The 26557-nt window shown below is 45.3% G+C and overlaps 2 protein-coding genes and 1 long non-coding RNA gene across 5 annotated transcripts in view; 2 read left to right on the top strand and 1 right to left on the bottom strand.

The window, feature by feature from the left end:
* Positions 1–11702, bottom strand: part of NAA38 (N-alpha-acetyltransferase 38, NatC auxiliary subunit) — a 28670-nt gene extending 16968 nt beyond the window's left edge. Inside the window, exons 1-2 of one of the 2 annotated variants that reach the window (XM_069948914.1) lie at positions 11442–11492; positions 1808–1918 (exon numbers count right to left, since the gene is read on the bottom strand). In XM_069948914.1, the coding sequence (XP_069805015.1) occupies positions 1808–1810 (3 nt within the window). In that variant the 5' untranslated portion in view covers positions 1811–1918; positions 11442–11492. Of the gene's footprint in view, positions 1–1807; positions 1919–11441 lie in introns of both variants that reach the window. The other variant, XM_069948923.1, reaches the window with a different exon arrangement.
* Positions 11006–26557, top strand: part of CHD3 (chromodomain helicase DNA binding protein 3) — a 69340-nt gene continuing 53788 nt past the window's right edge. For both annotated transcript variants that reach the window (XM_069948872.1, XM_069948864.1), the window contains exon 1: positions 11006–11773. In XM_069948872.1, the coding sequence (XP_069804973.1) occupies positions 11497–11773 (277 nt within the window). In that variant the 5' untranslated portion in view covers positions 11006–11496. The remainder of the gene's footprint in view (positions 11774–26557) is intronic.
* LOC138770050 (uncharacterized) lies at positions 11977–25903 on the top strand. The gene is made up of 3 exons (XR_011359384.1): positions 11977–12165; positions 21134–21181; positions 25831–25903. It is a non-coding gene; the product is annotated as an uncharacterized lncRNA (long non-coding RNA).

The raw sequence follows: 26557 nt of genomic DNA, 5'->3' as shown, positions 1-26557 counted from the left end.
TGGAGTACGCTACAGAAAAAGGGGGGACCATGGCGTACACCTGTGGCGCATTGATAAATGTTCCCCCATAGTGTGTACATGAACGGGAGATCCAGCCAAGCCCCCTGAGAGGGGTGATGGCGCCATCAGCCAAAGGCTGCAGGTAGACTATTAGGTGACCGCTGCACTTTATTAGCTGCTGCAACTTTGTTTCAATGTTTTATGAAGGTCCCGGTGACTCCAAAAAACAGATTATCATGTTATAACATATCTTTTTTTCATATATAAGAGAAGGATGGAAACCCTGCTGTGACAGAAAAGAAGGCTGGAAACCCTGCTGAGACACCTCGTCTGTCTACAGTCAGACAGAGCGCTAATTTCCTAAAACTGCAGACTGATCGACTGTTACCTGCTTATTTTTTGTCACTTCACCATGAAAGCCACATTTTCTTATGATGTGTCCATAATAACACAGCTTAAATTCCTCTGCAATTGACTGACGTAACAATGGCTTCCATCGACTTATTACGCTAAGCTTCCGACAGTCTGTGTGTGAGGCAATTAACCTAACCTGCTTCCCATGCACTGGCTTCCTGCAGAGCTTGCACTAAGGGCCCTATCCCACCGGACGATTATCGTTCAGATTATCGTTAAATCGTTAGAATCTAAGCGATAATCGTTTGGTTGAAATGCAGTTAACGATTAACGACCGAACGAGAAATCAATGATCGCTTTATAAGACCTGGACCTAATTTTATCATTGCTCGTTCACAAATCGTTCGCATTGAATAAGACGTCGTTCGGTCGTTCGCAGTACATACGAACGCAATAGCGGAGAAATAGCGAAGAAAAAACTATCACAAATACGATCATAAGTAACGATTATCGTTCCATGGAAATGAGTGAACGTTTTCAGGTCTTTCGCAATAGTGGTCGTTTCAGATCGTTAACGATTATGCGAACGATAATCGCCTGGTGGAATAGGGCCCTAAAGGTCGGTATAAGGTGTATGGGGCTCCTCCAAATGACCACCGATAGATGACGCTACTTTGTCCTCCCAGATAAAACCTTAAAGGAAAACTCCAGCCAACATAAAGAATCACCTGCAGGCAGGGGAGAACATAATAAAGAAGTTCTACTTGCCCGTCCCTGTGCGCCCGCCGTGCTGCCTTACCATTCACAGGCAGCCATGGGCTTCCTGAATCTCCTGTTCCAGTGACATCAGGGGAGAAAATGAGTTCCAGTGGCGGTCATTGAGCCAGTGATGCGGCGGCACAGGGTCAGGTAAGTACAGCTTCTTTATTATGTCAGGTAAATATGGTCAGGTAAGTACAAATACATTATGTTCCCTCCACCTCCGCCCCTAACTGACTGAAGTCCGGACATTTTTAAAATCGGGCAGGGGAGAATTTAATCAGCAGTATGAAATTGCCCATGGTGAGTGGTGGGACCGGCCTCGGAACCCCCGACGGAAAGCATTTTCCCCCCCAAGTTCCCGGGAAAATGCCTGTCCCGGCTGATGGACTGGCCGCTCAGCCAAACAGTGATTGGAGCTGCATCCCGCCCCAGTTACTGACTGACTGAGCAGCCAGTCCCTCAGCCAGATTGTGACACATCAGCGCCGGAGTTCCCGGAGCCTGGGAGGGGTCCCGAGGCCGATCCCGCCTCTCACCGCAGGCACGGGGAGAGACAAGTTCATACTCCTGATCAAATTTCCCCCAGCCGGCTGCCAGATTTAAAAAATAAACGGACTTCTCCCTTAATGCCAATTTCAATGAAATCCTAAAACATGTCATTGTACTTTTAAATCTCTAAATTAACAGCTAACCATCTCACAGACTCAAGCGGCTGTCGTCTGGAAGACTTATTCAGCCACCAGCTGTCTTCTCCATCTCCCACAGGGAAATAAGTGGCTGCCAGACACCACCGCTGCTGCTCCCTGTGGGAAACAAAAGTGTGGGGCAGGTTAAAAATCTTGATTTTCCTGAAACGTAAATGTCAGGGGACTACGCTCTACATCATTACATTGCCTGCAGATTAGAGATGAGCGAAGTTACATTAGAAACAAAGTGAAGCCATTCATTTGCTCGGCACTCGGCTTATACGGCAGCTGCCTTTGATTTCCTTGGCACTCAACCTGGGTGGCTGGAAAAGCTGTTTACAGTCCTGGGAAACTTCTCCCAGTTTTCCAGGACTGGATCCAGCTTTTCCAGGCACCCAGGGTGGAGCGGCACGGAGATCACAGGCAGCTGCCGTATAAGCCGAGTGCCGAGCAAATGTTTCTAATGTAAATTCGTCTCTACTGCAGATCATGATGAAACACTTGCAAACTGAAGTCTAAGGGCCCTATTCCACCGGTCGATTATCGTTAAATCGTTCGAATCTAAACAATAATCGTTTGGTTGAAATGGAGTTAACGATGAACGTCCGAACGAGAAATCGTTGATCGCTTTATAAGACCTGGACCTATTTTTATCGTTGCTCGTTCGCAAAACGTTCGCACTGAATAAGACATCGTTCAGTCGTTCGCAATAGATACGAACGCAATAGCGAAGAGATAACGATCGCAATTACGATCATAAGTAACAATTATCGTTCCATGGAAATGAGTGAACGTTTTCAGGTCTTTCGCAATAGAGGTTGTTTGAGATTGTTAATTGTTAACGATTATGCAAACGATAATCGTCCGGTGGAATAGGGCCCTTTGTTCTATTGTCACTATGACATCTGTTCATGTATCTGCATGTTTTGGAAAGACACACTAAACTTATGGCTAGGGCTACATAGTAATTCCCGGTTGTGTGACCAGGAACCCACAGGTTTCATCGCCTATTTGTGTGACTATGTCACTCATACAAGTGAATTGGGCAATGTTCCAAATCACAAGCCACTGCGACCTTGTACTGTGTGGTCATGGTCGCTTGTGACCCTATTCACCCTATGAGTGATGGAGTAGTGACCCTTAGGGCTGTCTTCTTCCATGTTATTGGGTCTGTGACCACAAGTATAATGTGATTTAGCAGGGAATTAAGTGTTTTCTAGACCCGGCACAATTATGGATTTGCGACTCCTGTCCAATAAATAAGAATCCTCTTCAATGCTCCACCAAAATAAACTCAATCGCTAGGTTTAAGTGAGTGCCGACTAATACCTTTCTCCAAGGGATAACAAAGACTAAGTCAAAGCTTACATCAATAGTGGCCCTCAAGAACCGGAAATGGGACATGTCTGATCGTATTTGGCTCAAATAATTGATTTCCTGGGTTAATAATTAAAGGGGTACTCCAGCAAAAAAAATTATTATTTCAAGTCAACTGCAGTCAGAAAGTGGCAAATATTTGTAATTTATTTTTATTTAAAAAAAAAATATCCAGTCTACCAATACTTATCAGCTGCTGCATGTCCTGCAGGAAGTGGTGTATGGGGTTGAGTCCTAACACTTGCACTTTGCTGCAGCAGTTTTCTATGTCTGTATGTTAGCCACGGCGGCGTGCAAACTGCGTAGTGTGAACAGGTGTAAGTGGAGTACTGGCTATTCGTTTGCTCTTAGGTCATATTCATACATCCGTTGTTCTGGCCGTGGCCGTAGACCTGCAGCTAATGATGGGACTGCTGATGTGCACCCGCAACCATCTGCAACCTGGCTACAATGGCACAGACCTTCCTGATTCAGAATAAGGGATCCGTGCCACAAAATGAGGGCCGTATTATATCGCCAGTAATTTTTACAACACTGATCCCAGCCCCAACACACATATGAGCCATAGACATAAATGGGTCCATAAATAAATTAACAGATGTCTGAAAGAAGCCTTAGTCTAGTAGCTTTGGTATTATTTTTCAATTTTTATAAGACAACATTGGCAAATCACTTGGGAACCTGGTCTTCCGGGCAACCTTGAGGATACAGCTGCATCAGGCCCACAGATCGGGTTGCATTACTGCTAATGTAATATCACATTAATGACAAATAATTACATTGTTCGAGGCTTCTCTTCCACTAAAGAGCCCAAACAATTTGCTTCTGGTAACAATCCTGCCGCCATTAACCACTGCCCTCTGTGCTGCCGGCTTCACCCCACCTTAGGATAGCCTCATACAGAGAGGACTCTCCGGCATCCTAGCTTCCTCCTACCTTAGGATAGCCTCATACAGAGAGGACTCTCCGGCATCCTAGCTTCCTCCTACCTTAGGATAGCCTCATACAGAAAGGACTCTCCGGCATCCTGGCTTCCCTCTGCCATCTGTGCTGCCGGCTTCACCCCACCTTAGGATAGCCTCATACAGAGAGGACTCTCCGGCATCCTAGCTTCCTCCTACCTTAGGATAGCCTCATACAGAAAGGACTCTCCGGCATCCTGGCTTCCCTCTGCCATCTGTGCTGCCGGCTTCACCCCACCTTAGGATAGCCTCATACAGAGAGGACTCTCCGGCATCCTAGTTTCCCCCCACCTTAGGATAGCCTCATACAGAGAGCACTCTCCGGCATCCCAGCTTCCCCCCACCTTAGGATAGCCTCATACAGAGAGCACTCTCCGGCATCCCAGCTTCCCCCCACCTTAGGATAGCCTCATACAGAGAGGACTCTCCGGCATCCTAGCTTCCCCCCACCTTAGGATAGCCTCATACAGAGAGGACTCTCCGGCATTCTAGCTTCCCCCCACCTTAGGATAGCCTCATACAGAGAGGACTCTCCGGCATCCTAGCTTCCCCCCACCTTAGGATAGCCTCATGCAGAGAGGACTCTCCGGCATCCTAGCTTCCCCCCACCTTAGGATAGCCTCATGCAGAGAGAACTCTCCGGCATCCTAGCTTCACCCCAACTTAGGATAGCCTTATACATACTCTCCTACATCCTGGTTTCCCCCCTGCCCTCTGTGCTGCCAGCTTCACCCCACATTAGGGTAGCCTCATACAGAGAGGACTTTCCGGCATCCTGGCTTCCCCTGCCCTCGGTGCTGCCGGCTTCACCCCACCTTAGGATAGCCTCATACAGAGAGGATTCTACTGCACCCTGGCTTCCCCCCTGCCCTCTGTGCTGCCAGCTTCACCCCACCTTAGGATAGCCTCATACATACTCTCCTGCATCCTGGTTTCCCCCCTGCCCTCTGTTGTGACCCTTCGCCTGCTATGCTCAGCCCTGCTCCTTTGTGCTTCTCTACAGCGGATACCGAGTTATGTTTCAGTGCTGAGCCATTGATCCACCACAGCTAATTACCAGTGATTTAAGGCAAACCACACAGATTCGCTAGGTACAGTAGCGATGCCAAATCTGCCTATTATATGGCCACCGCACTGCAGACTGATGAAGCAGGAGCACGGGAGGATTAGGATTACAATATTTACACATGGTCCTATGCTACATCATTGTGGCCCAGTCAACTCACAGGACCAACAAAACCAGCGGTATAAGGTCCACAATAATGGAGACAATTTCTGTGACTTGTAAAAACCTGGCAAAAAGTTTTAATTTTTTGCACTAACAATGTGCAACTTTTTGCCGGGTCTATGGGCACAGAAGCGCAGGCGTAAATTGTTTCTGTCAGCTAATTTCTATAGGCTGGATTTATTGAGGTAAACACCTTCCCAACAACCACCTAAAATCCCTGTCTTGAGACGGCTCCTTCAATATGAGGGCACGTTCACACTATGGAATCCACACAGATAACCTCTATTGGATTCAGTGCGCTGCTGCTTGAACATCTGGCCGTCCCATAGGGTTCATTCTATGCTCAGGCAGATTCCACTGTCCGCCCAATGAATATACATCCCAATTCTTTTTTGGGAGGACGGTGGAACCTGCCAGAATAGGATATAGCTCATGGGACTGGCAGATCTTCAAGTGGTGGTGGGGGGCTGAGTGCACGGAATCCGCTGGAGGTTATCCGTGTGGACGTAGTGTGAACAGACCCTTAGGGTGGGTTCACACTGAGGAATCCGCGTTAAGAAGTTCCCGCAGATTTTGTCGCTCGTCCCCGCATTTCCGCCCATCCCATAGACTCCATTCTATGGTCGGGCAAATTCACCGAAAGACATGTCAAATCTTTCGTCGGACGGCGGAATCCGCCTGTGCATAGAATGGAGTCTATGGCACAGGCGGAGAGGGAACTTCTCTGCGTGGATTCCTCAGTGTTAACCCACCCTTGAGGAGAAAGCTGTAAAGTGTACTATGCAGCCTCTGCTCTGGTTAACAAAAGATATAACCTAAGTGTCCCTAACAGGAATGGGCACTTTTTCGCAAGCCAATTCATGCAATGCTGCTTTTTTTCCTGTAAAAACACCAGACCACGTTATAACTTACGGGTGTCCTTCAGGCGATGGATCCCGCACTGCTTTGTGGTTTACCACATGAACAGAAAACAAAGTGTAGGAGTGAACAGAGGGTTAATGTGGTCACGGGTCAATACTATACCAATTCGCCTATATTAGGGGGGTGGTTCACGTTTTAGATGGGAACCACAACGTAGATGTAAACAGAGTCTCAACGTGGTCGTGCACATTAGAAATAACGGCTTTTATTCCAAACAGCGCCCTTTGTTTTAAAAAATTGGAAATTATTAAATGACGACCATTCACTAAATTTCAACAGTGTGTGAACAGAGCCGTTCTGTGTTTTCAATCCACTCCTGGTTTTGGTTGAAAAATACTGACCAAAGATACTGTGTGTGAGCATAGCCTAAAGGTCTATTCCAGAGTTCAGATGAGAAAGGCCGCAGGGTCATTACCCACAAGGCCTTGTCCACATTAGAGTTCTGTCTGGTGTTCGTTCATTTGGCAACATTTGACCAGACAAAAAAAAAAATTATACTGCTTGCGGCGTTTTTTTTTTGTCTGGTCAGGACCTGCTGCTTAAATTGAATCTACAGAGCTCTGATGCAGATGTCATATAGCTCAACACTTCTCCCCAGACTAGCGCTCCCTTCATGCACTGCTGCCATTTACTCCAGGCTGTTCTCTGGCTGCGGCTCAGGACCTCATTTAGCGAAACTGTCTGAAATTATATACTGTCTTTTCTGCCCATCGCAGCCAATCAGAGCTCAGCTTTCATTTTACCAGAGAGGTTTAGGTATTGAAAGTTGAACTGTGATTGGTTTCTATTTTTGAGTTTTGATCAGTGTGGCCTATGGGAGAGATTTATCAAACATGCTGTAAAGTGAAACAGGCTGTTGCCCCTAGCAACCAATCAGATTCCACCTTTCATTTTCCAGTGTCTGTGAGGAATGAAAAAGTGGAATCTGATTGGTTGCTAGGGGCAACTGAGCCAGTTTCACTTTTCACAATGTTTGATAAAACTCCCCCTATGTGTCCAGACCCTTGTGGTTCCCCCATGCTGAACCTCTCAAATTAGTTCCTAGTTCCCATCATCTGTTATTTTATGACTGCTCACCCTCCATTATTCCTACAGCTGCAACTGAGCATGTGCGACCAGCAAGCCGATGCTAAGGGTCCTATTCCACGGGCCGAGCAGGGCCCGATCAAGATGTAAACGAGCGCTGATCTGCTAGATTGGCGCTCGTTTACTGGGCCTATTCCATGGCCCGACAATCGTTAGCGAGATCAGCTCCAAAGCTGATGCTGCCGCACGAGGCCAGGAGAAGGAGAAGACCTGCGCTTGGACAGGTAATGTATGATGTTTGTGAAATCGTCGGTCGCCCTCCGTGCCCGCTATTTCACGTAGCGATGCGCGGGTGGCGACAGATGATTTTAGGTTTGATCATCGGCTGATCGTTCTCTCTATTCCACGGAGCGATATTCAGCCTAGGTCGTAACCCTAGGCAACCAGCTATAAACATCACATTTCGAGAAAGTAATCGATCATGTGGAAAACTACTGAAAAAACACAGGGGGATATTTATTATCAGGCTAAAATGCCTTTTTAGGCCGGGTTCACACGCAGTATGACAGCGGCCATTCTGTGACACCACCATGTCACAGAACGTCCGGTGTCAGTGAAGTTAGTGTGAACTTAGCCTTATGGTGCAGATGGGCACGATCTGCGTAAATATATTACCAAACGCTGACTTTGTGAATATTTTATTCACATTGGGTCCCTCTGGCATACACATTAAAGTTTGCTGAACCCGACAATTTTGTCAGGGCTGGGCAACCGCCTAATGTGCACAGGGTTTGTTTAATTTATAAAAGACGGCCTTGCACAACAGAATTGGCCAAACCTGAAATTTTTTTTCACGTCCGGCTGGTTGACTGTCTAATGTGTATGGAGAAGTTCCAACTATCCAACTATCCCATTGTGGTAGATGCCGTACATGAGAAGGATTTATCAGTGGAATTTCAACATACCGGCCATTGCGTTATCTTGGGAGATAAGTCTACAAAGGCGTCTGGCAGCGCCTTAAAAGAGAACTCTACTAAATTCAAAAAAGAGAGGAAGGCAGGTGAGTGCAGGAAAGTAATAAACAAAGTAAACTTACCCGTCCTTGTGCCCCGTAGCGCCGCTCCCAGGTCCAACCTACAGAAGCCGGTGTCCTGCAGCTCATCCAAAAATAATGTCACTTACTGATTGCCCGCTCAGCCAATCACTGACCAAGTGGCCAATCGTTCAGCTGGGCCGTTGCAGCTGGAAAAGCCGGGTACGTGACCTACATGGATTCTAGACGAAAATTACATCTGGCGCCCATCAGTGGGACCCGGCGCTGTGGAGGCATGGGGACGTGAGTTTAATTATTTTCCTGCACCTCCCTGTCTTCTTCCCTTTTTTGAGTTTGGACTTCTCCTTTAAGCAGCCACACACATCAGACCTATAAGGGGTTCCAGGTATCTTCTCCGATCCTACCACACGTTTAGCAGAGTATGCAAGTGTTCTAAATAGGGAGAAAGGCACTGCTGGTAACTGAAATCCAACATGCCCGATCCTTCTCTCCCGACATCTTACATCAAGGGAGAGTCAGCAGACTTCCATTCACATTAGACAGACTAAAATCAGCACGTTTGGATGACACATATTAGTATACTGCCAGCTTTACTCCCCATGTCGAATGGGAACACAGGGAGTCCCGAGAAACAGCTGTCGGCCTAATATGAGTTAGTCTAACATCTATCCCTTATCACTCTTGTATCCTCCCTACTTTCTCATAGACTGTATGCAGGGCCCTTCCTAGGGTCACAACTGTCATGAGTCAAGATGAGCATCTCACCTCAGGCAGCAGTCCCCGCGAGGACAGTGCTGGCAGGCCTGGCTTAATCTGCCCTGTCATTTTAGTCAAGTTACACAGACCTGTTACTCACTGTGCAGTATGAACTGATGGTGTTCCTTATATATATATATATACAGTATGTGTCGGGTATATTTAATCCTGATGTATATACATTTTGCTGGGAAAGGGGGGCACCATTTCAGTTTTCACTTTAGGTTGCATAAACGGGAGAATCAGCCCTGGTCCTGCTACCTGTTAAGCTCTTGTGATCAGGGTCCTCATTCCTCTTGCGTCATCTATTTGCGCATAACTTAAATAGTAGCAGATACTTGGAACAAACTTCCAGTGGATGTGGTTGGTAAATCTACAGTAAGTAGACGTCAGTATATTTTTTGCAGGCCGTATGGCATCCATATTTTTTTTAGCGGATCTGTAAAAGGGTAGAGTACTTATAAAACAAAAAAAGGGGGGGGGGGAATTAATAATCAGAATGATGACACTAATTAGAATTGCCCATATATAGGAAGGTAAAAATACGGATCCCATAAGCTTCTATTGGTGTGTCCTTGCCGCAATTACTGTCTGCACTAAGACATGTCCTTGTGTCCATGGCAAATGCAAAGATATACATATATCTATCCTAAGATAATAAGAAAGAGAATAAGAGCAGAGGAGTAGACTAGATGCACCGGGGGTGCGGGGTTCTGCCAAAAATCTTCTATGTTTCTAGATTGTAAGCTCTTGTGATTAGGATCCTTGCTCCTCTTCTCCTATTTCCTTATAGATTGTAAGCTCTTGTGATTAGGATCCTTGCTCCTCTTTTCCTATTTCCTTATAGATTGTAAGCTCTTGTGATCAGGATCCTTTCTCTTTTCCTCTCTATTTCCTTATAGATTGTAAGCTCTTGTGATCAGGATCCTTGCTCTTTTCCTCTCTATTTCCTTATAGATAGTAAGCTCTTGTGATCAGGATCCTTTCTCTTTTCCTCTCTATTTCCTTATAGATTGTAAGCTCTTGTGATCGGGATCCTTGCTCCTCTCTATTTCCTTATAGATTGTAAGCTCTTGTGATCAGGATCCTTGCTCTTTTCCTCTCTATTTCCTTATAGATTGTAAGCTCTTGTGATCAGGATCCTTGCTCCTCTTTTCCTCTCTATTTCCTTATAGATTGTAAGCTCTTGTGATCAGGATCCTTGCTCCTCTCTATTTTCTTACAGATTGCAAGCTCTTGTGAGCAGGACCCTCACTCCAGTTGTATCCCCCCCATTTATTTCCTCATAGATTGTAAGCTCTTGTGTCCTTCACTCCTGTATTCTTCTGTATACCTGCCCTCAGAATTGTAAAGCACTGTGGAATATGTTGGTGCTATATAAAGAAAGATTATTATTATAATACTGTACTGTACATATATAAAAGAAAACACATAATGCATAAAAGAATCAGTTTTGTGAAGGCTCCACCTTTTCAGAAAAAAATCTAGGTTTTTATGTATTTTAGTAATAGTTTTTTTTTTTTTTTGCTCACACTTCTTACACCCCCCCCCTCTTCTTCGTAGCTGGCTCCTATTTGACTGCACATTTCCATCCGTCTGGCCTTACCCTGACATAGCCACACCCATGTATTATTATATGCCTATCATATCCTATATCTATATATATTTTTTTTTCTTTATACTTTTTTTGTGTTGGCTGTCCCCCCCCCACCCCCAGCCATTTTGTGCAGCTCTTTCACCAGAGAGAGGCTGCTGTGTATAATAGAAATGGTCTTAATAAAAAAGGGGGAGTAGCTGCTGTGTGATTCAGGTGGGGGAGGGATGAGGAAGGTTTATAAATATCTCACACAGCCTCATTTTATTATTTTTTTTTTTAACTTTACATATAATAATTGAAGGGGCGGCCATCTTGGTTCCCTGTCAACTTTCCTATTTGATCTGAATAAAAATAAATCCCTGATTCTTTCTACTACAGATTTTTTTTCACCCTCTCAAGACTTTTCTTCCTGAATATTTTTAACCCCTTTAAGTTTTTCTTAAAGAGGAGGGGGCATTTTTTTTGTGCCGGTTCACAAATAAAACAAGGGGGGGTTTTGGACAAAGAAAGGAAAAAGAAAATCAGATTTTTTTTTTCTTGATCCTCCCCCCTTTTTCTGTGTTGATGTTTTGGATTTTTTTTTTTTTATGATTTGTTAGGATTTTTCTTTTTTTTTCCTGAGGAGAATTGTCGCCAATTCCGGTGGATGAAGTCGTCTTGGGGGTTATTTTCGCAAATTTCGGGGATTTTACGCAGTTTTTCCTGTCAGGAAACTTTACCGTGAAGGGAAGGCGAGGCGAGCCGGCAAGCGGAGCAGCTGAGAGCGGACGGCCGATGTCCTCCTCCCCGCTGAGGGACGTAGAAGAAGAAGAGGAGGAAGAGGAGATGGCCGTGTCCGAAGAAGGGGACGGCGAGAAGGAGGAGGAAGAGGATGATGATGATGAAGAAGAAGAGGACGAAGAGGAGGAGGAAAGAGAAGACGACAACGAAGACGACGAGCCTGAGGCGACACCGAGGCGCCATAGCCCCAACCTTCTTTTCCCGCCAACGTCCTCCAGGGAGCCGGGGAGTGTTGAAACCGACGACGCGCCAACCGTCGCCGCTGCCGCAGGTAAACAGGGAGCGACTGTCGGGGGGGCTGGGGGGGAGTAAGGGACTCGAAAGCGGGGGCGGCTTCAAGTCCCCCCTCTTTGCAAACCCACCGCATTAACCGTTGGACGGTCTCACTGCATACAGAGAAGGAGGGGAGGGGGGGCGAGGGGACTAGAGTCTAGTGTCCCCCTATTGTTTGACTTGGTGACGGCAGCCCCCCTGTGTCCACCTCAACCCCCCCTCCTCCTCCTCTCAGTGGTGTGGTCTGTCCCTTCACCTTTAAATAGAGTGACACCACAGTGTGTTCCCGCCATTTTCTTAGCATGTTGTACATGTACATGTGTCTCTGAGCTGCCCCGATGGTGTGCTGTCCACCCTAATAGCTTCTGGGTGACAGTAAGTGGTCCCTCGGTAATAATAGGGTGTTGTCTGTGAGGTGTATTATCTCTGTGGTTCAGTACAACCTGTGTGGGTAATGGTTTTGTGACCCTATTGTAAGTGGAGCGAAACGGCGACAAATTGCCTCACGAGGGGCCGCATTCTGTCCACAGAGGCATGAAATGCGCATGTACTGCGTCCCCATTGTCATATATGAGCAGAATACGGTTTTGTGAGGGAAGATGCACTGCGTGGCGATTCGCCGATAAGGATTTTTATTGTTTGTATACATGGGCGGTGCATACCTAGCCGTCGGCACCCGTTATTGTGACGGCGGCCACAAGGGTGTTCTTTTGGGGTGCTTTATGGCCTAGGACAGTGCGAACGTCTACGCTTTTCTATACTGTGAGCTGTCATAGATATATGATAATGTACAATATTCGCTTTTGTGTTGTACCCGGTGCATGACGTAAGCCACTGTATAGCCATAAAGTATAGTGGAACTCTACGGACGTATTTCTCCAACGTGTGGTAAAATGCAGATTGTGTTTGTGTGTGTGTGTATATATATATATATATATATATATATATATATATATATATATATATATATAGGCTGGGTTCACACTGTGTTTTATACAGGAAAAAAAACGCATGCAATTGTGTGCAATGCGTTTGGATCCGTTTTTTCCATTCACTCCCATTATATATATATATATATATATATATATATATATATATATAATATATATAGGATCAAAACGTATGCGTAATTTTTTCTTTTTATTACCGTGCACGAAAACGTAATGGCCACATTTTTGTGTACGTTAACCATTCAAAAACGTAAACGTTAAACGGACTGCAAAAACGCAGTGTGAACCCGGCCCAATATAGATTGTAGGGTTCGGTCCACACCGTCAGAGCCACCGTTCAGGAGACTGCTGCATTAACAGACACGTGCGGAGCCTGACAGACCACACTGACCTTAATAGAGTCTGTCCGTTAATTTCACACTATTTCTGCGACAAATAAACTTATTTATGACTTTATAAGGGTCTGGTCATGAATGGTTTCAGCATGTGTTCTCGAGTAGGTAATCCACGGTTTTCTTCTTATTCAAAATACAAGCATGCTCGTCCCATCTGAGTGTGCACGTGTATGGGGAGTACGAGAGAGAGAGAGCTTACGTTGCCTCAGTAGACTGTGGGAGGTCCTAATGCGGCCTAAGGCTGTGTTGTAACATTCCTCTGTTGGGGGCCAGTGAAAGGTATGAGTGCTGCTGCTTTTTAAAAAAAAAAATTTAATTTGTAGTTCTTTTTAAAATTGATCTAATGCAGGCCGGACACCACGATGGTGCCCGATATACCCCAGTGACTTTTATGGGGTTCATCGGGTGTCATTGACGTGATGTAATCATGCCACCCGTAATCATTCTTTAGGCTCCTTTCACACTAGCGTAATAAGAAAGTGGCCCCAATGACCCGAACTGACAGCCGACCCGTCGAGTCATCAGATCGAGCCGTATTTTTAATTTTTTTCTATGCGTTTTTTATTTATTGAGGTGGCTTCTAAAAGTATTACATATAAAATAAAAGCATAGAAAAAAAAGTCATTCTTGCTTTATAATCCTTTCTTGCCAGTTTTAAAATTCTTCCATTCTAGCCTAAGCCAGAGGGAATTGTTTTCTTAATGCACTGACACTCCCTGAGGTCCTCTGCCTCCTGAACAAATGCATCAAGTTGCTTTTTTTTTAAGTTTTTTTTTTTTTTTTTTTCTGCATCCATTTTGCTAAATATTTGGGTGTGTTCCGTCTTTACAGTACTGGCAACAGATTGAACAGGATTTCTTTGTATTATAATGGCTTTCAGGTTTCGTTTAGCCTGGAACATTATTACTGCAGTATTTTTATGTTATTCCATAGTCTGCTCAGTCATATCGCACTGTAGGGCGGTAGACAACACTTGTCATCGGCCTTGAATAGGCTCGACAGCATAAGTTGTTAACCTTTTGTGATCTGTAGATCTCTAGATCATGTCCAGGAATAGTCTTGTCAGGTTTAAAGATTGCTTTCTTGGATATTCGGTATGGTGTCACAATGTGGTTATCAGCCCATACCCCCCCCCCCCATTTTATTACAGATTTTCCGTCTAGCTCATTCCTCTCCCTAGGGTTCCACCATAATCACTGCCAGACTTTTCCATTGCAGACCTCACATTTATATGTGCGCACTCCAGAGCAAAGTATTATAGGCGGGAGATTTAAAATAAGGCGACACAAGACTGAACGTGTGGCTTGACCGATCTTGTACAGAAACTTGATAATTATAGTGGGCAATGGGGGTGGGGTTGGGGGTCTTATAGTCACAGGTCCAAAGCAGATGTGTTTTTTCCACATAAGTGTTTGAAATGCATTCCGAACTTGGATTATTGTCCAGTGTAAAAAAAAAAACAACTGTTAGGGTCCAATTCCATGGGCCGATGGGGGCCGGATCAATAATATAAACAAGTGCCAATCTGGGCCTATTACACGGCCCGATAATCGTTTAGTGAGGGCTGCAGGGACATCGTTATTGATGTCCTTGCAGCCCTTGTTTAAACACAATACATTGCCTAGCATGTTGCAGGTCTTCTCCTGCGCTCCTTCTTCCTCCCAGTACCATGCGCAGCAGCAGCTTCGGATCGGCCTGTCTGAGCTGACAGACCGCTCAGCCATTCCCTGGCCGTGACGGTCCTGACCAGTGATTGGCTGAGCGGTCTGTCAGCTCAGACAGGCTGCTCCGAAGCTGCTGCTGCGCATGGTACTGGGAGGAAGAAGGAGCCCAGGAGAAGACCTGCAACATGTTTAGGTAAAGTATGCTGCTTATGAAATCTTCGGTCGCCCGCCCGCCGCGCATCGAGTAATAGGTCGGCTGATCGTTGCCTCTATTACACGGAGCGATAATTGGCCGAATCGGGCTGATTATGGCTCAATGTAATAGGGCCCTAAAGCAATGGCACGTTCGTTAGTCCTCCTTTGGTGTCCACGGTGTTCCCGCTGACTGTAGAGCCTCCACTTGCGAGACAAACTCGTCTCGGGAGTGACAGCCAGCCCAGCCAATAACTGAGATAGGACAGCCCAGCAGCCAGTGACTGGCTGAGCGGGCTGTCACTCCTAAGATGAGTTAGGTCCATATTACACTGAGTCAGACCAGTCGGGCTGATTATGACTCCGCGCAATAGAGGCAGCAATCAGCCGATGACAACGATCCGGACCTAAAATTATTGGCCGCCAACCGCGCATCGCTACATGTAGTAGTGATGAGCGGCTGACGACTAACAATTAAACTGTTATACATTACCTCTCCCTGCTCCCAGTCTTCTCCTGCCCTCTGCTTTCTCTCCCGGTGCCGCAGCTGCAGCCTGTCTGAGCTGACCTTCCGCTCAGCAAATCTCTGGCCCAGACCGCCGTGGTCAGTGATTAGCTGCGTGGCCGGTCAGCTCAGACAGGCCACTCTGAAGCTGCAGCTGGGGCATCGGGAGTGAAAGCAGAGGGCAGGAGAAGACCGGGAGTGTGGAGAGGTAATGTGTAACAGTTTAGGCCAAGGGCTGCATGGACATCCCTAAAGATATCCGTGCAGCCCTTGCTAAACGATTATCAAACCACGTAATAGGCTCAGCCCAAGATTTTGAGTGAGTACATTACCGGATCAGGAAACACTGATGCACTATAAATGCATTGTGCACTGGGGTCAGGATATACTGATAACTTCCTAAATACATCCTGAACGCTACACATCTGGATTTACGGACAGTCATGTGCATAGGACCCTGAGCGGTTTTCTACCTTATTCTCACCGGCCCCAATCCTTTATTTCTGCTGTCCGGATGGTCTTCGTTGCTCAGCATATTTACCTTTCTTCAGCTTTACACAGACAATGCCCCCTCAGCTGGTCACTGGCCATAGCAATAACCTGCCTTTAAGGGGTATTCCAACTGAAACTGAACTAACTTGTCCCCCTATCCACAGCTGCAGGGGATCAGGGCAGGTGAATAAAAGACTTCTGATGTCTCCTACACCGATTTAAACTAAGCTTAAAGAGGTCGTCCACCCAAAATTAACTTATAAGTGATTTATTCTCAATGGAGCTGCCGGAGGGAGCAGAGTTTAGCACTCGGCTTTTTCCGGCGGCCCCATAGGAATGAATAGAGCTATGGATCACATGCTGTATCTGTGTCTGTATTCATAACAAAGAACCTGTGATCTCTTTTATGTCCCCTATCCTGTGGCAAGAGGACAAGTAAATTTTGTCTGGACAATCTCTTTAAAGTGACAATGAAAGGCCTAGCCTTAGGGCCCTATTCCACCGGACGATTATCGTTCAGATTATCGATAATTGTTTGGTTGAAATGCAGTTAACGATTAACGAGCGAACGAGAAATCGTTGATCACTTTATAAGACCTGGACCTATTTTTACCGTTGCTCGATCGCAAAACGTTCGCAAATCGTTCGCATTGAATAAGACATTGTTCGGCCTTTCTCAGTAGATACGAACGCAATAGCGAAGGAATAGCGATCCAAATACGATCATAAGTAACGATTATCGTTCCATGGAAATGAGTGAAGTTTTCAGGTCTTTCGCAATAGCGGTCGTTTGAGATCGTTAATCGTTAACGATTATGTGAACGATACTCACTTCCCCAATCCTTTTATGCAGCTCTCGGGATTGTCCTCGCTGCTTATGGCCCTATTCCATGGAACGATTATCGTTCGTTTTCGGACGATATCGACCGCTACGGACGATAGTCGTTCCGTGGAATAGAGTGCAACGATCAGCCGACATCGTTCATGTCGGCTGATCGTTGCAGTCGCTTGTTTTTCAACATGTTGAAAAACAAGCGACTGATATAGCAGCGATCTGCTGCCGTCGCTCCGTTGAATAGGAGCATCGGCAGCAGACGCTGCTATATCCTATGGGCTGCCCGGACGATCAGCGATCCCCCGGGCAGCCCCCCCGCAGCTCCCCGCCGCCCCTCCCGCACTCACCCGCTCGCTGCAGCCGCGTTGAATAGCGGCGGCAGCGAGCGGGGAACGAGGAGCAAACGAGCGCTAATAGCGCTCGTTTGCTCCTCTAAAACGACCCGTGGAATAGGGCCATTAGTTTCCTGGCTTATTTTCCTCTCAGTCGGTCACTGACTGTAGCAATTCCCCAGCGGTTGGCTAAGTGGGCATTTCTGGGGCAGAGGAAAGCAGGCTGTTATCTGGACAGCAGTGGCAGGAGATCAGGGCAGGTGAGTATGTAGCCTACTACACATATCTAAACAGATTATCGTGGCTGTCCTGTGCTGAGAAACAATAAATATTTTTGTCCTAGGCCTATACTCACTTGCCCTGATCCCTCGCTGCTGTCGTCTGGATGGCTCCCGCTGCTCAGCGTTTCCTGCTTTCATCTTCACACAGGAAATTTCAGCTCCGCCAGTCACTAGTCGTAACAACAACCCACCTCGGCCAGTAGTTGGCTGATTGGGCAGTTTCTTCGTGTTAGGGGCGGAAAGCAGAAAGCATTGAGCAGCGGTAGGTGATCAGGGCAGGTGAGTAAAACAATTTTTTTTATTCTTAAGCCAGTCTAAGAAAAAAAAACTCCTTTTTAAGCTGGGGGTCCCATTATTGCAGTAATACAGTATGCTACAGTCTTGGGTTCCAGTAAAACATCCCATTGATATGATTAAAACACGTTTTGATTCCTGTTTTTTGATGGACTTGAAAATGAAAATCACGTGTTTAAACAAGATCATATGAGAGGACGCCTTAGATAATAGATTAAACAATTTAATTAGCATGTAAGCGCAGCGGATCTCTATGACACATGACCAAGGTCTCGTGTATCCGACTCCTTTTCATCATCTTACATGAAAAAAATAAAATAAAAAACAACAGTCAAAAAGTATGTACTTCATTCAATTGGATAATTGTCTCCACCCTAAAAAGAAAGCAACAAAAAAAGTCTTGTGTGTATAAAGCCTATATATAATTTAAGCTGCTCCCCCCAGTGGAGAATCTGCAGTTTTTTTTTCTTTTTGCACCTATGAAACTAAGCCCGATGGGGTGTGTAGTGAAAATAGTTCCCTTCTACATACACTGGATTATTGATCTTAATAAAAACATAGAGACCCACCAAAAATATCTATTGTGTTTTTCATGGCAGTTTTTTTTTTTTTTTTTTTTTTTTTTTTTTTTACTGACACTGTGGATTTTGAGCCAAAGCCAGGAGTGGACCCGGAAGTGAGGAGACATATAAGCGCTTCCGTTATATTACCCATTACTTTTTTTTGGCTGCTTTGTCATGTGCAATTTCTTTATTTTAATTTTTGCGCAAAAAATTGCGCAGTGGAACCTCTGCTACACAAGCATAGTTTTTTTTAGCCAAGCTGTCGTAGGCAAAAAATTGTGCAATACTTATCAAGGTACTTGCGTCTAATGATAATTTTTAATTTCTGAGCAATAACCATAAAAATTTTGCAAAACCCATATAAAGCTCGGCCTGCTAAAAAAAAAAAAAAAAAGGCCCCCCACGGATCAAAACGCATCGTTTTTTAACCCTTAGAGGACCGGGCCAATTTAAATTTTTGCGTTTTCGTTTTTTCCTCCTTGTGCTTAAAAGGCCATAGCAGTTGCATTTTTTTCACCTAGAAACCCACATGAGCCCTTATTTTTTACATCACTAATTGTACTTTGCAATGACAGGCTGAATTTTTTTATAAAGTACACTGCAAAAGCAGGAAAAAATTCAATGTGTGGTGAAGTTGAAACCCCCCCCCCCCCCCCCCACACACATTTCTTTTGTTTGGGGCTTTTTCATTTTTACGCCATTCGCCCTGGGGTAAAACTGACTTGTTATATATGTTCCTCAAGTCGTTACAATTACAACGATATATAACATGTATAACTTATATCGTATCTGATGGCCTGTAAAAAATTCAAACCATTGTTAACAAATATATGTTCCTAAAAATCGCTCCATTCCCAGGCTTATAGCGCTTTTATCCTTTGGTCTATGGGTCTGTGTGAGGTGTCATTTTTTGCGCCATGATGTGTTCTTTCTATCGGTACCTTGATTGCGCATATGTGACTTTTTGATCGCTTTTTATTACAATTTTTCTGGATTTGATGCGACCAAAAATGCGCAATTTTCTACTTTTCCAAAATTTTGGAATTTTTTTGCGCTGACGGCGTTTACCGTGCGAGATCAGGAATGTGATTAATTAATAGTTCGGGCGATTACACACGCAGCGATACCAAACATGTTTATTTATTTATTTTTATTTATAACATGGGAAAAGGGGGGTGATTTATACTTTTACCCCCCTGGGGTTAGGGTTATTCCCCCTGGGGTTAGGGTTATTCCCCCTGGGGTTAGGGTTATCCCCCCCTGGGGTTAGGGTTATTCCCCCCTGGGGTTAGGGTTATTCCCCCCTGGGGTTAGGGTTATTCCCCCTGGGGTTAGGGTTATTCCCCCTGGGGTTAGGGTTATTCCCCCTGGGGGGCTTCTAGTATAAGTGCACTGATCTCTCATACAGATCTATGCTGCATAGATATGTCTTTATGGTGCTGACCCCGGACGGGGTAAGATGTGTGGATTGTCCCATAGGAGCGATCTGCCCCACTAGACACCAGGAAACGGCTGCATCAAGTAATCGGATAACAGCGGGCACGGCGATCGGACTGGGCGGTGGTTCAGAGCGCGGCTGCCACGCGGCCCCGCTCTGAACACATGGAGGCAGCCCTGGACATGCAGGTACGTCCAGGGTCGCCTAGGGATTAAGCATAGACAAAGACATAGTGGACCACATTTTCGTGTACGTAAAAAAAAAAGATACGTTTTGACCCATTTTTCTTTATAATGGAAGTCATTGGAAAAAGGGATCAAAACTGAAGCAAACAAATACATTCGTTTTTCATCCAGTTTTTGGATGAAAAAACGGACAATTCATTCCATACATGTCATTACTTTTTTATCTCCTTCCCTCAGTTTTGAGCCTGCTGCTTTCTGCTAAAGACCTAGAAAACTGTACCTGAGCTCTTCAGTCCGTCTCTTCTCTCAACCCCTTCCTCCCTCCCTACCTTCCAAGATGGCTGATGTAAATAAATAACTTTCTGCAACTTTTTAATTCCAGGAGGATTAATCACAGTGAGTTCACAGCACCTTGACCTCAGAATAACCCTCCCAGTATTACAAAGAGTCTACAAAGTTGCAGATAAAGCCAGCCAGGGACTTGTTTACATCAGCCGTCTCTGATGGGAGGTGGGAGGAGTGGGAGATGGAAAGAAATGGTCACACACAGATTTTTGTTTTCTTAGCAGAAAGCAGCAGCTGAGAACTGGGGGAAGGAGACTGAAAAGATAAGATAAGTATGGAATGAATTGCCCTATTATACAGGGCGATTATCTGCCCAGTCAGGCAGAATTGGGCAGATATCGCTCTGTGTAATAGAGATGCACCACCAAAGGCTATTGAAAGTGTTAATAAATAAGATGTATACTTACCTCTCCACACTCCCCAGTGTCCTGTTGACTTGTTCCTGCGTTCCGCACTCACCGCAGCCACCACTGACACTTCTGAGCCCATCTCTGAAATGACAAGCATTTAGCCAATCACTAACTGAGACGGCTAGTCATAGGGTGAGCGGGATATCAATTCAGGCTTAGAAGTGTCAGCAGTGAGTGTGGAACAAGGCAGCAGGACATCGGGGGCATGGAGAGGTAAGTATACATCTTTATTATTTTACAGCTTTAAAGAAGGGGTTGCACGGACATCACTTACAATGTCTGTGCAGTCCTAACCATGCGATCATCGAGCCGTCCTCGCTTACAGCGGATGGCGGGCTGTCTAATAAGACCCCAGAGATTCTGTGTGTTACCCATATAACCCAAGTAGGTACAGTAAGCCGCGCAATCCCATAGTTTTCAGCTGTATAGATAGTTTAATATTTTGCTTATTTCTTGATTTTTCTACTTCCCTCTTAGGAAATCTGACCCTGTTTTTGCAAGAAATATGCAGATGAAGTTTTGACGGTAAACATATCTGTGTAAACAAGTCCTAGGAATAATTGTCCCTGCAAAATTATCATGTGATCAACTCATAAACTTTGAGTCACATTTAGGCCGTGTTCCCACTGAGGGTCGTAAGTCTTATATTAAACCTTAAGGCTATGTTTACACTACGTAAGTTCCGTAGTACTTACGTAATGCTGCCTTCTGAGGAATCCCGGACGGCGTGTATACACATAGTATACACTCCTGCCGGGATCCCTGGCGGCGGCGCGAGAAACTGACGTTTCAGTTTTCTGCGTCCCCTATTCAGTGAATAGCGGCCGCAGAAAACCTGTCAATGCACACAATGGAGCGTGCGGCTCAGGCCACATGCTCCATTGTGTGCAGCGGGGAATTCGGATGCAGGCGCACACTGGTGCGCCCTTATCTGAATTCTGCGTCAGTGAAGATAATCCAGCCGGGACTGCAGTACCGGCTGGGGTGATTTTCTCAGACACCGGCCGTTCCGTGACCCGGCCGGGTCACAGAGAGGCCGGTGTCTTACAAAATGTGAACATAGCCGAAGGGTGCATTCACATGTACAGGATCCACAGCAGATCTGCAGATTTGATGGTGCAGATTTGATGCTGTGTTCAGTTATTTAGATCAAATCTTCTGCGATAGGGCGTGTGTAAAGCTACCGTAAGGGTGACTTCATACGTACCTTATCGCAACGGAAAGCTGCGAGTTTGCAGTGAAATCCGCTGCGAATTCTGGTAGTGTGAAGTTCAATGGGGTTACATACCCGCAGCAGAATTTTTATTTTGCTGTGAGTATGTAACCTGGCCCCTTTAACCCCCCGCCGCCCACAGCTAACGTTACCTGCTCGGCGCCGTGGCTGCATGTGAGGCTCCTGGCTACCGTTGGTCCCGCTCAGCCGATATGTGCATGGCCCCGCCGCAGTCACTGATTGGTTGAGCGGGAGCCTCACATGCAGCCGCGGCGCTGAGCAGGTAATGCTGCTGGGGGTTAAAGGGTTCGGGTTACATAAATGAAAATTCCGCTGCGCGTATTTAACCCCATTGAACTTCACACTACCAGGATTCGCAGCAGATTTCGCTACAAACCCGCAGCGTGAAATCCGCTGCGGATCCAGTACGTGTGAAGCTACCCTAAAAGAAAAAGAAAAGTGGATGCTGGAAATGGCCCAAAGTACATATCCAAAAACGTGGTTTTCCATCAGTGATTTTTCATCATGCGTGACCCAATCTCCACCGACATCATCATCTGCCGTTGGAGTAACGGAAAGAGCGCCATTCACTTTATTCCCAAGCAGTGGTTTTAGCCAAGAGAAGTATAAATTGTATGGGGATTTATTTATTTTTTTACCATGAAACAGCATTTTATGGCTTACAGTGTCCATTTTTAGAGTGTGTGAACATAGCCTAAAGCGTAGAATTTCCATTTAGATGATACATTAACACCTGTGGTGGGTGAGGTGTCTCTCTGATCCTTCTTCTCTGCCTGGAGGGTTTAATTCCTGCCTGAAATAGGAGGGATTCAGAAATGCGCAGAGATTTTTTCTGGTTAGAAAGTCTCTTCAAGGAAAAGTCCAGTAAAATTTTTATTACAGTATTGTATTGCCCCCCAAAAGTTTTACAAATCACCAATATACACTTATTACAGGAAATGCTTATAAGGGTGCCTTCACGCGTACAGTATCGATCAGACCGCTGTGTGTATGTAGTGAAAGTGATCTGCCAGGACCTAGCGACTAGGATCGTTATTAACGCTGCGAGTCGGTACGTGTGAAGCTACCCTGAGGGTACAAACCCACACACCGTATACGCAGCAGATACGCAACAAATACGCAGAAGATTTGATGGTTTAGATTTGATGCTGTGTTCAGTTATTTAGATCTAATCTGCTGCATATTTGCTGCGTATTTGCTGCGTTTTTGCTGCGTATACGGTGTGTGGGTTTATACCCTTATACTGATTGCTATAAAGTCAATGTATGTGTATTCTCGCTGTGTGTTTGGTGCGATTTTGTTGGGTATTTGGTGCGATTTTTACATGCGAGTTTTGATTTGTACATGATTTTCACAGGAGAGTTTAACACCACAAAAAACGCAGCTACATTCGTGCGAGTTTTGTGCGATAAATACGCAGCGATATGGTATGTGTGAAGGCACCCTAAAGTGCTTTTTTCCCTGCACTTACTACTGCATCAAGGCTTCACTTCCTGGATATTATGGTGATGTCACTTCCTGGATAACATGGTGATGTCACTTCCTGGATAACATGGTGATGGCATAACCCGACTCCCAGAGCTGTGCGGGCTGTGGCTGCTGGAGAGGATGGTGGCAGGGGGACACTGAGGGACACAGGGCACTGGAGGGACACTGAGCATCCCCCTGCCATCATTCTCTCCAGCAGCTACAGCCCTCACAGCTCTGGGGGTCGGGTCTTGACATCACCATGTTATCCAGGAAGTGACATCACCATTTTATCCAGCAAGTGACATCACCATGTTATCCAGGAAGTGACATGACCATGTTATCCAGGAAGTGACATGACCATGTTATCCAGGAAGTGACATGACCATGTCATCCAGGAAGTGACATCACCATGTCATCCAGCAAGTGACATCACCATGTAATCCAGGAAGTGACATCACCATGTTATCCAGGAAGTGACATCACCATATTATCCAGGAAGTGACATCACCATGTCATCCAGGAAGTGACATCACCATTTTATCACCATGTACAGTGGTGCCTATGAGGAAAACTTGGGGTCTTTTTACACAGCCCAATATTAGTTCGTCTGTGGCCGCAGAGCAGCACGAGATTGACTCTCGTTTGCAGTGTTTTTACAAGGCATGATCAATTGTTGGTCCGGGACGCACAAATGGTCAGTGTATCATTTGTGCAGCCTTTTAAATACATTATTTTCGGCCGCAAATCTCCTTTTTAGGGTAGCTTTACACACAACGGATCCACAGCGGATCTTACGCTGCGAATTCGCAGTGAAATCCGCTGCGAATGCCTTGTCATTCATTTTGAATGAGAAGACCTACTCGCAGCGGGATTGGCATCCTGATGCGAGTATGTAAATGCCGCCTGTTAACCCCCTGCTGGCCAGAGCATACTGTACCTGCTCCACGTTCCAGCTTGCTTCAGGGGGCTCCCAGCGTCTGAACGTCCCGCTCAGCCAATCAGTGGCTACGGCGGGGCAATTTCAAGCGTAAAACTTCCCTCTTCAATTCCTCGCCTATTCCTCAGTGGGAACGTCTGCTAACACGGAAAACCAATAATTTTACGGCTGCACGAAAGATCTCTGGCCATCTTAGGGCTACATTACAGAAACGATTATAGTGCAAAAAATCGTTATATTGGTCAAATTTACGCGATAATCTTAGCGTGTGTATGCAGGAAACAAACGGCTAACAAACATTCGCTCATTTGAGCTGACCATAAAATCATTGTTAATCACAAATCTTTTAGTGTATGTATGTTCCTTTGTTATTACCATCGTCGGTATACAGTATACAAATGATCGTAATTACGATTGCAGTTGCGATTGTAACTGACAAGTAGTTTGCAATCGTTAATCGGAGAAAACGAAAAATCGCTTTGTCTAATAGGACCCTCACACATTCTGATTAACGTTAGCGATAATTGGCCCGTGTAAAAGGGCCCGTAACAGGACTTTCTGCAACACTGCACGCATTTGCACGGGAACATAACCCAATGATGTGTTTCCACATTTCTCCCCCAATAGTTGCTGAAAATCTCGGAAACGGGGGCTTGATTTTGTGCAGCCCAATTGCTTGATTGTTTGAGCATTAATTAACATTAGGCTGTGTTCACACTGCATTTTTGCAATCTGTTTTTCCATTGACTTCCATAATGAAAAAAAAAACAGATCAAAATGCATGTTTTTTTTTTAATTTTTTAAATACACGTATTTAAATGCGTATGGTATGCAAAAAAAAAAAAAAAAGATGTGCTTTGTTTCATAATTTGATCAATTTTTAGGCTATGTTCACACTACGTATATTTTCGTAAAACTACGGCCGTTGTTGCCGATCGCAACAACGGCCGTGATTAAAACAAAACTATACGTTACCTTGCTGTCTATGGAATCCCGGCCGGAGCATAAACACATAGTATCCGCTCCGGCCGGGAACTTTAACGGCGCCGCTAACAACTGACAACTATTCATTAAATAGCGCCGCAGAAAACCCTGTCAGTTCACATAATGCAGCGAGCGGCTCCGGCCACCTGCTCCGTTGTGTGCAGTGGAGAGTTCGGATGCGGGTGCGCACGGATGCGTCCTCATCAGAACTCTGTGGCGCTAAAGATCATCCGGACGGTACTGCTGTATCGGCCTGGATGATCTTTTCTGAGACCGGCCGTTCCGTGACCCGGCCAGGTCACGGAATGGCCGGTCTCATACGTACTATCAACATAGCCTTATAATGGAAGACAATAGAATCAAAAGACAATGAATTAAAACGGATGTACATAAATGCATCAGTTTTTTCTTTTTTTAGAAAAAAACGGATTGCAAAAAGGCAGTGTGAACCCGGCGTAATATAGAATTTTTAATACAAGTAGCAGTTGTAGCAAAGACCAATGTGCAAAACTTTATTCGCACATTGGTTGAAATGTAGGATTTTTACAGGACATAGTGGGAGACTACACTGAATGGACACTTTATTAGAGACCTCTGCAGTTCACGACTGGATCTTCCCCGCGTATGGATTAGACTGCTGTGCAGGATAAGATCATTTAAGCTAATTTTTTGTCAATTAGTTTCAGTGTAAATCCACATTAGGCTAGGGCTACACTATGATATCTGGTCACGGAACCAGAAGCTGTCTGATCTCGCTACTCTACCACTTATGTGAGGGCATGGGGTCACATTGCGGCCCACAAGTGGCTGTGACCGCGACCACACAGTTGGAAGAAACTCGTCCGAAAAAAAAAAAAATTGTGTTTGACTGTTTTTGAGTTGTGGTTATCTCCACTTATGGGTCATAATGCAACCTCATTCACTTGCGTGAGTGGTGGAGTTGAGGTTTCAGGTTGCAAAAACAGAAATCGTCATGTAACCCAAGCTTTAGGTGAAAAAACAAGGGATCTAAGCGACTTAATACAAATTATTGCTAGACTGTCTGAGGCCAGGATATCCATTTTTCTCCTGCAGTGGTGTGGAGGGTATACCAACAATGGTATGATCAGTGAAAACGGCTCCTGTGGACATAAAGAGCTCAATGATGAAAGGAGTTGGAGGAGGATATCAAGAATTACTCTGATTTACAGGTCAGAAATACAGCCGAATACAATGTTTGTGTCAGGCTAGAGTGTTTAAGCTCACAAATTGTTGTTCCTTAGCATGGATAATCCAT

Source organism: Dendropsophus ebraccatus, chromosome 1 (assembly GCF_027789765.1).
Source record: "Dendropsophus ebraccatus isolate aDenEbr1 chromosome 1, aDenEbr1.pat, whole genome shotgun sequence".
NCBI classification, from domain to species: domain Eukaryota; kingdom Metazoa; phylum Chordata; class Amphibia; order Anura; family Hylidae; genus Dendropsophus; species Dendropsophus ebraccatus.
This window is presented reverse-complemented; position numbering and strand designations above follow the sequence as displayed.